The 13,460-nt window shown below is 42.3% G+C and overlaps 1 protein-coding gene across 3 annotated transcripts in view; it reads right to left on the bottom strand.

The window, feature by feature from the left end:
- Positions 1-371: 371 nt before the first annotated feature.
- The window catches only part of LATS2 (large tumor suppressor kinase 2), a 71,959-nt gene continuing 58,870 nt past the window's right edge, over positions 372-13,460 (bottom strand). For all 3 annotated transcript variants that reach the window (XM_088458597.1, XM_088458599.1, XM_088458598.1), the window contains 4 exons: positions 12,061-12,643; positions 9,244-9,426; positions 8,269-8,375; positions 372-7,750 (listed from right to left, as the gene is read on the bottom strand). In XM_088458597.1, the coding sequence (XP_088314723.1) occupies positions 7,256-7,750; positions 8,269-8,375; positions 9,244-9,426; positions 12,061-12,643 (1,368 nt within the window). In that variant the 3' untranslated portion in view covers positions 372-7,255. The remainder of the gene's footprint in view (positions 7,751-8,268; positions 8,376-9,243; positions 9,427-12,060; positions 12,644-13,460) is intronic.

Below are 13,460 nucleotides of genomic sequence, written 5' to 3'. Positions count from 1 at the left end.
GCTAAGTATGACGGATGTGCGTATGGTAAAGTGGGCGTCCTTATGTGGTGCTGAGTTTGCATTGCTATCGCAGTTGAACTGCGTGCATACGCAGTATTACGACCCGTAGTGAATCAGGCCCACAGTTGCAGACAGCTGCGATGACTTCGGTGGGCGTCACGGTACAAGTCCCTGGCGGCTGGTCCCATTAGCATATTTTCCCACATCCTCAGCTGAACAATCGCAACTGCGGCAACAATAGCGTCCAACTGTGAAACAGGCCCATAGACACATGTGACGGTCAGTGGACACACTGCGTGCATCATACTGCTCCCTGGCTGGACAGAGTGGACGCACAGGGACAATTGTACAACAAAATTAATTTACACCATTTTATTTACATTCTTTATTTAATAAACTGTGCCAGTAAAAGCTTTTTAAAGGCGGTGATATAACAATAAATAACAGTTAAATCGAGTTCCTGAGAAAGAAACTACCACAATACAGGTTGTCAGATAGGGTGTAAAAGGACAAAACAAAAAGTTGGCCATTAATATAAAAAAAAAAGCAATAATACTGAATTGTAAAAAGATCACAGCAAAGGCTCAACATACGCCAAAGCCCAACTCTCATACCACTGTAAACAGTTACACAAAATATAGGTGTTGCTTAAATATCTAAGTGGCTGCTATATATATCCAAGTACTAAAGCAATGTATATGAACTAATGAAGGAGAAAAAAACAAAAAACACTAAAATGAATAAGCCCTTTATACAACCCGCAGCATGTTCATTACTTGGCTTCCACAAACTGCCCTCCAGATTCAGGTATGTAACCAGTTGTATACGAATGAATTAAATCTAATTGGGCAATAACAATGTAGTATTTCGCTGTTAACAGTTATCTTCTATAGGCACATTTTTTTCATTACTGTGTTCTTGGCATTAGACAATTGTGGCTAAGGTGCATTAATAAATAGATCAGCAGTCTAGGCTTGTTACCTGTGCCTCTTGCAGTGTAGCGGAACTGAATGCCAGCTGACGTTGCACCTTACCTGCTGCAGAGTGTGGGAAAAGCTTGTAATCACCAGGAGTACTGAGCTGGGCTACATAAATACATTTATTGTTGTGCTTTTGGCAAAAGCTCCTATAGGGCTGTTCAAATAACATAAAGCAAAAGTGCAGTACACCAGAGCAACCAACAACCAGTAATTAAATTGCTGGTTACAATGTGATACTATTTACGTATTTCCTATTAGTCACTCAATATGCACCCCTATAGACACTAATGACACTCTAGGATGTATGCCACATCTACTTGCCTTAGAAAACACAATAGTGTATAGTTGTCTTTTAAAGAGGATTTAAACCTGCTGATGACTTTAATGGACTTCCCTTGTTGCAGATTCAGATACAGCGAGTTACTACATTGGCTAGTTTCTGGGGTACGGGTGGAGGCATCATTCAGAGGTGCTTATTTGTTGGCCTGGACACAGAGCTCTGAATAGAACAGTATCCAAGGCAAAGAGCATAGCTGATCTGCATCATATCAAAAGAGCACATTTTCTTGGACAATTTAAAAGGCCTTTGTGAAACCTAAACAACAAACAGAAGCACAAAATAAAAGTCATAGAAGGCAGACCAATAAATTCAATAACAAATCTGCCTATGAGTCTATATTGCAATTGTAATGCGTTTCTCTGCATTTAATAGACTGGTAAAGGCGTTCTCAAGTAGAGCGTAACTACAGTGTCTTTATCGTAAGCGGGCCTGCGTGTACTACTGGCCCCCACTGCCCCATCATTTTGCAGATGATAATAGTTTGCAGTAAGTTAGTAGCTCAAAAACATATTGAACCCAATTTCATAAGATTTCAGGGAAGAAAAAAAAAAAAAGGGCGACTTACTCTGCAGTGCATGTGCTGGAAATCTGTTCCGTGGCACTACAGCTCACATGCATAGTGTCCACAAATGCTCTATTCAAAATGAAAAACATGGTTTCTCTAAAGGGCAGTTCTGGACAGTAACAGTGCAATGTGTTAGAGCAGTGCCCATGAGCAGACATCACAAGGATCAGAAGGTGCCCCAGAGAGCACAGAAATACACAGTAGAAAGGCCAGTCTAGCAAGATAAGCGTGATGGGGAAGGTGGGGAGGGGGTGTCCCAGGCTGGAAATGTAGGTGCAAAACAAACTCCTATAACACCAAATCAGAACTACAGACTGCCGGTCTTTCACAATTGGTAATGATAAGCGTCTTCTTATAGAGTTGCCATAAAGATCTCTCTCTCTACTTGGTACCAAACTGCATCTCACCCGTTCTCCAATGGCCAGGGGTGCCAGGAGGGGAGAACGAGAAGGGCACAAAATACCTGGAACTCTCTTGGTGGGGTCGGGTTTGCAGGGAGATGTAACCACACACCCATGTTGGCGCTATCACACGTCTAGGTGGTGCACACTTCATGCAGAAAGATACTTGCAGGTAATAGCCACGGCCGCTTGGCCCCCTCCAACATCATTGGAACCCAATGGAACGCTCAGGCTCTGTTGTGAATACCGGTAACGCAAAAGCTATGCCGCAGCGTGGCAAAGGTGGCATTGATAATGGGCCTCCACTCTTGGTGCCCTAATGTACAACCTAGTAAATATAAGTTATGGCTGGATGAGTGCCCAGGTGCAGATAGTCCTTAGGCCCACAGTATACAAAGAATGCACGCTCACTAAGACATCTCCTGGGACATGACTCGGGGGCCCTGCTAGGAAATGGATTTTATATGTATGATTAAATATTTTTTAATTTACTAGTATAAATTACCTAAATGAAAAGGAGAGAAAATAAAATCAGCCTAAAAACAAAAAATATTTCCCCCTAGAAAATAGAACACATTTAGTTCTATATGTAGAACATATATAGATTAATTATAACAACTATGTATTTGGAAAATCACCCAGAGGGAATGTCATTTCTTCTGATAAAGCCAATACTCTATAACAGGACATTTCAATAATACATAATTACATATTCACTTATATTAATACAGTGTGAGCAAACAAATTGAGTCATTGTGTCCAAGGCCGCTATCTATGCCATTTGTCCCTGACATCCATGGACAGTTTCAATATTGGCCAGAAGCACCATACAATTCCTCATATCCTGTAAAGAAATGTAGTTATCGATGTAGTTATCAGACCGCATGCCGCTGGTTTGAACTCTGACACGGGACATAAAATAGGCGTTGAAATACCGGTTAGGGCTAGGTTTTGAAGTGGGGTGGGGGGAGTGTCAGGTTTAGGCAGCATAGCAGGGTTAGGTTTCAGGGGGGGGGGAATTAGGGTTAGGCACCCCTAGGGTGGTGGGTTAGGCACCACTGGGAAGGGGGGGGGGTTAGGTTTAGGCACGAAGGGGGGAGACTTTGGTTTAGGCACTAGCAGGGAGGGTTACGGCGCGGGGTGGGGAGGCTACAAGAAGGGAGGGTTAGGGGAGAGGGTAAGTTTACTTACCCGACCCCTGTCGGGACACCAAACATGGGGGTGCCGCTGTCGGGCATCCCGACAGTCAGCATTGCATACCAATTCCCCTGTAAACTGGATGCAGTTCTCACTGTGCTTATTGGCCAACTGGAACAATTACATTATATATTATAGGAGTTCAGAAAGTAGTCCTTACCAATCATCTCATTACTGTTATTTTTCAAACACAGACTGTAAAATGACAAGCTGATTGGTTGGTACTTTCTCTCCACCTTATCTGTCTCTAAGGTTTGATACTTCTCCCCCTAAATATGTTACCACATCCCTTTCCTACTCTAGTACTTTAGTGAGGCTCCTCCCCCCCTGGACCACCTCACTTTCCCATTGGCTGGATTTAGCAGGATCTAAGCATTTATATGTAGCCATCTCTGCTATTGGTCACCCTGAGCTCAGCTCAGACTGTCCAAGGAGCCCGCCAACACCCGGGGCTCCTAGCGACAGCCTTGCTGATGTTGTGTCAATTCTCAGCTATAAGTAAATGTCGTCAGGAGTCTGCTAAATACCGTGAACGGTGGGGTATCCAGATAAGGCTTTTCCAACATGTACTATTAATTAGAAGGAAGGGAACTTACTAAAATAAATATTAAAAATGGAAAACCTTTTGGTGGCATTTCAATAGGAAGCGATGACCACAATGTGGGGGGATAAACTGCTAGAATGCCTCCACCTCCTGGCTACTAACACTGCACATTTTCCCTTGCGCCTCATTGAGGCACACAGGAAAATAAGCAATATTGTGGTAAAGTAATTGCTGCTCATTACTGAGAATTGAATTGCCTAAGTATCAGAGTGACCAGATGGGTTACAACGTACTTTGTGTTTTTCTTCTTTTTTTGCTATTATGGCACATACAATGTTTAAAAGGTTAGAGTGAGATAATGTATATGAGATAAATAGACCAGGCATGAAATTAGGTAGGGTTCAGATATGTAAATAATTTAATTTTATCAATACAGGGAAAGTAAAGCTGCAAAAACCATTAAATGCAGATCAAAATCATTCAAATCTGCAGTGTACCTGTCATCTAGACACACTGATAACCATTATTACTTCTCACACCTAGTGACATCACTAACTGGAAGCACTCAGTGATGTCACCATTTTCCATTAAATGCAACATTCCTTGGGTTCAGCCCACAAATGCCTACACTGTGATTAGGTGACGGTACACCATAAGAAGCCACGTGGATATATACAGTAGATTACAGAAAATATTATACATCAACATTCTTTCCCAAAGCCCCACAGAGCGGCCACCATTCTCTCTCCCGAAGAGCAGTCTTCTTGTGAACAGACACGCCATTATACGCACAACTACACTTCATGCTTTCTACTCCCACATACAAAGTCTCACAGGACCGGCCCGTGAATCTGGGGACACTGCAAACTACACATAAAGAAAGGCAGACACTTTCTCACACGTTCTACTCAAACCTACCCATGCAAGTAAAGAGCAATACAAATTCAAAACTGCAGAGAAACAGTCTAAATAAATGGCACAAACAACCTTACAAAACTTAAAAAAAAAAAAAAAGCAGATAATTATTGTAACAATATTGCACAAGAGTGATATCACATATTGTGGGGTTAAAGGCCTTTCCTACGTTATACAGCATGTTTTTTCTATTTACTTATTTTGGTGCAAACAAGAGGTGTGTGTGTATGCAATATATATATATATATATATATATATATATATATATATATATATATATATACATACACGCACAATAACCCATACCAAGTTACATATATTTTTATATATAATTATAAACTTTATATATAGATTTCTATTATATTTTACAATTTACAATTTTATTTTTTTGTTTAACTTTATTACACTTTTTTTTTTAAATCATGAATTAGCAAAATGTTGTGATAGGCTTTAAAAAAAAAACGGATGGTGGTCTCAATATGTCCTCTTGTAGATCTTCCCTACAAATTATACCTCACACAAGGCACCTTTGGCTTTGCTTAACATAGTGCTATGTTCATGACGGTGCTGTAACTCAAAGCAACAGGTGTTTATTTACATTATCTATATTCTGCTGGGGAAAAAAAAACCCTTATCTTCTTAATGATCATAGGTTACTGCATAGTTGTTAATAGACAATGCTCTTAAATAAGCCACTTTGCCATAACAGCAAAAAATGATAATGGGTCATTGCAGCCTCATCCTCCAAATTCTCACTTACCAATTTGAAGTGTTGCAGAACATTTAAGAGGATCACCACAGTTCTCTCGGAGGACGCCCTCCAGCACCGAAAAGACTGCAGCTGGTCTAATGCTGGGTACACACTGGCCAATATATTGGCCAATCAATTGATCAATTGGCCAGTGTGTACCCACGATATGTCTGTGAACGTTGTCGTTCACAGACATATCGCATTGGCTGTGCTGCACAGCCGATGGACAGATATGTCTGCAGACATATCTGTCCATCGGCAAATGTGTACGGGCGGTCTGCCGTGGCAGTCGCGGGGAGGGGGACGGAACCACCTCCTGGCCAGCGGGAGCCGCATATATGATGGTCATTCAGTGTGTATGAACGACCATCATCTACAGATCACTCGATCTGCAGATATATCTGTCAGGTGTGTACCCACCTTTAGGCCAATTGCTCTCACCAACCAAATCATTATCACATCACACTTAAATGTTGCAATCAACCTCTATGCCAAAACATTAGCTGAAGCAACCCCTGGACCACACAGGTCTTTTGGCTTGTGAACAGACGTTTGTTAAGTCACGTTAAAAGACTACCAAGATGTCACTACACAAAAAAGTATCAGAAAATATAAGTGCTCTTTTTAAAAATATATAGGTTATTGTTGAGGTGGTCATAATTGTCTGTTAGAAAAGTTTTACAAGCATGATAAATCATAAAAGGTATGTATTAAATGTTAAAAAAAAAAAAACACAATAAAAAGTCTGAATAAGCTCCTTCAGTGTCCGTAAAAACATTTCCAAATAAGTATAGCAGCGGATTGAATATTTACCACACTGCAGTCCACCCCAGTGGTGGCTACGGCTTGTCAGCCACAGTACGTAAGTGAAGCTCAGCACAGCAATATTAAGAATATGTATAACACACTTCTTGAAAATTCTGGACCCCTTTCCAAAAGATTCACAGACTGATGAATGACGTCGTCACTGGAGTAAATTAAAGTTTTAAAGGACAATCATTAGAAGTGATGACATGAAGATATTCTCCAGGGCTAAAGAAGCTGAATAGGTGCGTGCTTGAAGGCCACAATAGGAAAACAGATTATAGGTGGAGAGATAAATGAGGATTTGTGCAGCACCTGAATTCTACAATCAAGTGTGACCGACTCAGATGCCAAAAAATGACCTCCTGTTACTTGGCGATAGTGATTGAAGGAGACAAGTTGGTCACCTGGATCAAGTTCGATCGTCTTTGGTTATTTTCGGACAAATTAGTAACTACACAAGCTCAAGTCAAAAAAATTTCCTGTGAGACTAATGTGTATTAAAAGGTAGAAACGGTGAGATGTCAAAATGCGCCAACGGTATCCAAAAATCAACAACTGTCCTTATAAATAAAGTCAGCTCAATAGCTCCGTGTTAGGCCGCGACGGTGAAAACAACCTGCAGCATTCCAATTTTATAAGGACACTTAATTTCAAACCTTCCCATAAATGGGCAAAGTTGGAAACTGGAGAGTAGGCATCAATGGAAGACTACATTTGACCTATCTGAGGATTATTCGGCTATAAAGTGTGCCATCTCACACGTAGACGGGTTGGCATCCTTCTGTCTCACTCGATTTTGACACTTGATTTTCTTCCTGAGACTCCTCACAAGAAGCAGCTTCCAAACGAGATGGCTTCGGGTAGCGGAACGGATAGCCATTATCATCAAAGAACCTTCGGAAAGTGAATTCATAGAATGCATGCTCTGTGTGTTTGCTACCAGATGTCATGAGCATGTCCCACGTCATGGTGCTGTCCCCACTGTCATTCCAAGGGCTTTCCTCGTCTACTGGATCGAAGTTGGAGGTGTCCATTGGGTGGCTAATTTTTGGGACATAGGGGGCTGGCTGGTGTCGAATGTCTGTTGAGAAGTCTATGGAGTTGAAGAATGGGTGAGCCTTAATTTCATCTGCTCCAGCTCTCCCGAGCCTGTTCTCTGCCGCACAACACAGATTCGTAATCAGATCAGTCGCCTCCGGGCTTAGTTTGATTTGGGAGGGAATGTGAAGGGTGTTCTCCCAATTAATTACCTTCAAGACAAATAAAAAGACTGATATTAAAAGCCAAAATGTTTTGGAGTATCATATATAATAGCAAATACTAGAATAATGGACTCACAGAAATTTAATTCTCTGCCTTAGCACAAAAGGGAGTGTACAGTATTTTTAAAATTTGTGTAGGTAAACTTGGAAATTGCCATAACATTGTATAAGTAGTTGCTCATAGGGAAAGTTTCCTAATGACAAACCGAAGGAACAGATGTAGTAAAGGAAACTAAACATGCCAATAATTCACAACCATAAAGGTCATCTGGCTGTTGTGCTGCCCTCTTTACATCTATGAAGACTTTGATGGACCTTCTTAGTCAGTGACCATCAAACATGTTTTGCCCGCATGTTCTAGGACTTCGATTTGGGAAATTAAAGCTATGATTTAAATGAAACAGGAAACCCTTCATATAAAAAAACCACAAAAACAAGCAAATTAAGCACCAGTGCAAAAGCAAGAAGAGTATATTAGTGATGGAACTCTGGATCCTAATGCTCACCTTTAGTTGTGTCTCGGTTGGATTCGATGCAAGAAACGGAGGTTGGCCGACCAACATCTCAAAGAGAATGACACCCACACTCCACCAGTCACAGAGCTGTGTATATCCTGCACAACACCAGTAGTCAGAGTTAACAATGTTAGAACATACCGCTAACACAACAATTCCACAATTGGAAATTTGTGGGCAGCTGTGTGTATATTTAGGGGTTTATTTGTTCTCATACTATATATAGGAAAGTAATGTTTCCAGCCAGATGTTGAGTTGGGAGTAAAGCAAAAAATATGGGTACCTTGACAAACCATGTTGCAATGTAAGGGGTGCAAATACATGTATTGTTTTTGTATTGCAGGGTAAATACTGGCTGCTGTTGCATGTTGCCCACATGCTGGACAGCTTTATTTTTACACTGCAGTTTAGATTTGAATGCGGGCACGCCCCTCCCAAATATAAATCTCTCTGCACAATTTTAGATCTGCCCCCACCTGCAGTGCAGCATGGTTTTACCAAGATGCACAGTTACTTGCTCTTTCTGCTTAATTCCCAACTACTCCCAACTCAGAATCAGGCCTTGTAGAACTTAAGTTGACGATATATCATACGATATATAAAGTTCCGATGTGTAATAGAAAAATATATATCGTACACATTGCATACTGTGTAGGCCCGATCGGTCGTTAACGATGGAAGTTCATTGCATCGTCCCATCTGCTGTCCTGCACGGGGGAGGTGGGACGATACAATGAATGAACCATTGTGGTCCGTTATATGCAGCGTGTAACCACAAATCGACCAGTCGTACACTGGATCGTGCAGTGTGTACAGCGTGCGTGATGTATCGTTACATCGCACAGACGCTGGGTCACTCCCAGCTTTATACTGACAAAGTGTCCTGTATTATTCATTCACCATTCTTGCCTTTGCATTAATATTTATTGTACTTAAATGAGGTTCAATATATCTAGTACAGCTCACCTTTACGCAGGAGGACCTCCGGGGCTATATAGTTAGGGGTCCCCACTAGTGAATGAGCCAAGCATCGGTGATGCTGTCTCTTAGCGCGTTGTTCCAATGTCTTCAGTCTGTCTCCACATCTGCAGTTGGACACATCATCCCAGTGCTCACTGGGCTCCATACTGTCCTGTCTGATGTGACTCCCTTAATCGGGTTTAAAAAAAAAAAAATTGTTGTGAGCTTATTGTCCTCTACTTTGTTAACAACATAAAATTGCCAAAGCATAGGTTAAACAAATGAATTTTGAGTTTAAGAACTAGATGCTTATTATAAAAAAAAAAAAAAAAAAAGTCAAATTCTATATTAAAGGAGACGATAATAATTGGCATTTCTCAATAATAAATAATCTGCAATATGAGGAAATATATAACTTGACAGCGTTTCTTCTGTTAAATAACCAATATTTACTAACATTGAAAAAGCATTAGCATGCACCTATCATCACCACCAGATTGGAGGACAAGTCACCTTGAACACTGTCATGTTCCTCAAACTATTCCTGAGCAATCCCTGCAGTGTGGTAGGACATATTATCCTGCTGACAGAGGCCCTGATTCAGAGCCGGACGCTCTGACAGAGCGCTCGCTCTGAATCAGGGCCGGACTTCTTATTTTTTAGAGCGGCCTCCTGGCCGCTCGCATAGCTGTGGGTCACCACCCACAGCTATAGCGAGCGGCCAGGAAGATGGTCGCGATGGCCAAGACCATCGCGACCATCGGGCTTGCGACGAGACCCTTGTGGTAGGGTCTCGTTGCCGCAAGCCCCAGAGAGATTTCGGCTCTGACAGAGCCAAAATCTCTCCCACTGACATCACTCGTGATGTCAGTGGGGCCGCCCCCAAACGGAGGCGTTCACATGGGAACGCCTCCGTTTGGGCAGCCACTCCCCCGGCCCGTCCACCAAAAGGGGCGTGCTGTCACTCAACATCGACAGCACGCCCCCTTTGGTACGGAACCGGCTCCGTCGTGCGCATGCGCACTGGGCCACCATCGACCCGCTTGTGAGCGCATAGCGCTCACGAGCGGGTCTGAATCAGGCCCAGAGTCCACTGCCATCAGGGTAATTCGTTGCCATGAAGGGCTGTACTTGGTCTGCAACAATGTTTAGGTAGGCTGTAAGTGTCAAAGTAACATCCACATGAATGTCAGGACACAGACTTACTAAAGCCCAAATTGACAGCAAATCGCAGGTGAAACACGACTTAACACACCAATATGACAATACACCATCAGACCAAACATCGTATCATTAACACTTACTCAAATACAGCTAACGAATTTACTAAAAATCATGTTGTCAAACACGTTCAAAATCACACCAAAATCGCAGCACGATGCACAAAATAAGCAGTGTGTTTGACTAAAGCACTGCACAGATCATACTGATCTGTGCAGGCTTTGGTGGTAAAAATTGTAATCAAAGGGTTGATAACAACGTCCAATGCAGTCAGTGGACGGGTGGAGAGTATCAAATCAACCCCTCCACCTCAAATGCTCCAGGTATCTAGTCAGCGGAGAAGCAGGGAGAGTGGGAAATCAATCTCTCCAGTCCTTGCTCTGCTGCTTAGCTGGACTCAGGAGACGTACTCGTGGGGACCCAATCATCATGTAATGCGACAGCGAAAGCTCATTTTTGCGCTTTGAGAACTGCTGATCTACACGCAGTGGGGGTGGCCCTTTAACGAGAAAGCAGCCATTCAATTTAGCAGGTGCTTGGGGCTGTCTCCACACGCAGGGGTTGTTGCAGAAATCACGCAAGTCCATTTTGTGGACATACTGTACATGCAGTCAAGCAGAGAGTACGTTCTGTGCCCAGAGCACGACCACACATGGCTAAAATGCCAGCCACGGCACTGAAGTGGTTAACCCTCGTGCCGCGGCACCATCTTTAAAGGGACAATGTAGGTAGACACGTTGCTCTTTAGACATCCTCACATAGGAATTGATATGATAATGTGTAAACTGGACAAGCCTTTTCTCTGAAATGCAAAGTAAGGATTGTTAGGAGCCTGGGTGTACGTAAGTGGTTCCAAACGCCAATGGTAGGGGTTTGGTGGTGGCAGCGCATTACCCGTTCATGGCAAAGTGGGCGGGGTCAGCAACAGCCGGTTGCTGACAGTAAGGGGGAACCCCTAATACCCCAAGATCTAGTGGGGATAAAAACTAATCTGTGATCAGGTAGCGAGATAGGTGATCTGGTCACAGCAACTATGGGTGACAACAGCTGATTTGAAGTCGCATGCAACTCATCCCCACTTGCAGCTGATTGGGCGTAACTGGCTGGCAACGGGGTGTCTGCACAAGTGTAGCGAGAATGCGTAGACGCAAATGTAGGCTATGCAGAGCTGTGCGCACGCAGGAATACGTCTGATTTGCGTTTGATTTTGGAAGCATCTCTTACACCAAAAATAGGGGTATAATAGTACGAGCGAATATTTGATTTTAGGACCACTCACCGCCAAGATGAGCAGAACAAACTTTGCTTACCAATACATACGTGAACCTGGAGGAACTGGATTGGTAACCCAGAGAAGAATATTCTTTATAAAAAAAGTATCGCATACATATTTCACATTTGAAAAATTGTTTTTTGTTCACATTTTGAGACCTTTCTGCAAGCGAAGAAGACCCAGAGAACATTTTTCTGTGAGCTTGCCAAGCTTCTGTAATTTGTTACACAGTTTAATGAGTTTCAGTTGTCAGTGTTCTCGGAAAAAGGATAATGATACGAAATAAAAGGACAAAAATAAAAATATATAAAAAATTAATCACTATTTACCTTTCTGGTAGTATTTTGAGTTATGCGTCCACCTAAACCCAGTACAAAGACCAAAGTCTGTCAACTTTATGTGGCCATCTAGGTCTATGAGAATGTTGTCAGGTTTGATATCCCGGTGGATGAATCCCATCTTGTGGACACTCTCGATGGCCAGCGTCAGCTCTGCAATATAGAACCTGGCCAGGTGTTCGGGAAACACCTCCATGCGTATGAGAAGGCTCATCATGTCTCCCCCAGGAATATAATCCATCACAAAGTACAAGTAGTCTTTGTCTTGAAAGGAGTAGTAGAGTTTCACTACCCACTCATTGTCAGCCTCGGCCAAGATGTCCCTCTCAGCCTTCACATGGGCCACCTGATTCCTGTTCAGAACGTCTTTCTTCCTCAGGGTTTTCATTGCGTATAAAGCTTTTGTGTCTACTTTGCTGGCCAGGCACACTTCACCAAACGCTCCTATACCCAAAGTCTTGATCTTCACAAACAAAGACTTGTCCATTTTGGCTCTTTTTAGCCTGTTATAGTTGGACTCCTTTTGGTAAAGGATTTTCCGCATTTGCTCCTGAACAACTTCACAGAGTCCAGCCTGCAAAACACATATGATGGCGATGTAAATCCATGAGGACCACTCACCAGATAAAACACACCAATAAACTAATTGCTTAGGAAGTAGGTATGCTATACATATATTTCTATAAAGTTACTCTGTCACAGTGCTTTATAAGAGAAACAACAGGGAAATATAGTACAGTAGGTAGGCACAAGTCCAGAGACAGAAGGTGGATGGCTGTGTTTGGCCACAGTAGTTGCAATGTATGACTGGCCCTGACCATTTGGATGCTTCATTAATGAGACGTGTCTTTAGTTTGGTGAGGAGAGAAGGGGCATGACAAAGCACTAAGGAGAGAGAGAGAGAGAGAATTCCATAATTAAGTGGCAGGGATAGCTGAGAGACAGCAGTAAAAGTTAATAGGGTGACAAGGAGATGATTGGTACACAAAAAGAATTTAAAGTAGGTATGTAGGGAGGGGCAGATAAGTGGATGCCATTGAAGTTAAGCAGCAGGACTGAAGGATATCCTATACATGATAGGGAGACAGGAGAGTAAAGAAAAACAAGTTTAAGACTCATCTGGGAGAACGCAAAATTATTCTTACTACAGAAATTTGGATAGACCGCAGTAGAGAAAGATAGGAGGCAGGAAGGCATAGTATTAACAGGTTACATTAATCCAAATGGGAAAGGTGTTAATTAGAGATCAGGGTGAATATTGGTGATATTACAGAAGATAAAGCTGCAGAGTTTAGTTAGAATATCTGTAAAGCGCTGCGGAATATGTGTGCGCTATATAAATAACTGGTAATAATAATAATAATAATATGAATACAAGTGAAGTTGGAGTC

This window comes from Taudactylus pleione, unplaced genomic scaffold (genome assembly GCF_031769625.1).
Source record: "Taudactylus pleione unplaced genomic scaffold, aTauple2 ptg000842l, whole genome shotgun sequence".
Taxonomy (NCBI): Eukaryota; Metazoa; Chordata; class Amphibia; order Anura; family Myobatrachidae; genus Taudactylus; species Taudactylus pleione.
The sequence above is the reverse complement of the archived record's forward strand: the minus strand, read 5'-3'. Positions and strand labels throughout refer to the sequence as shown.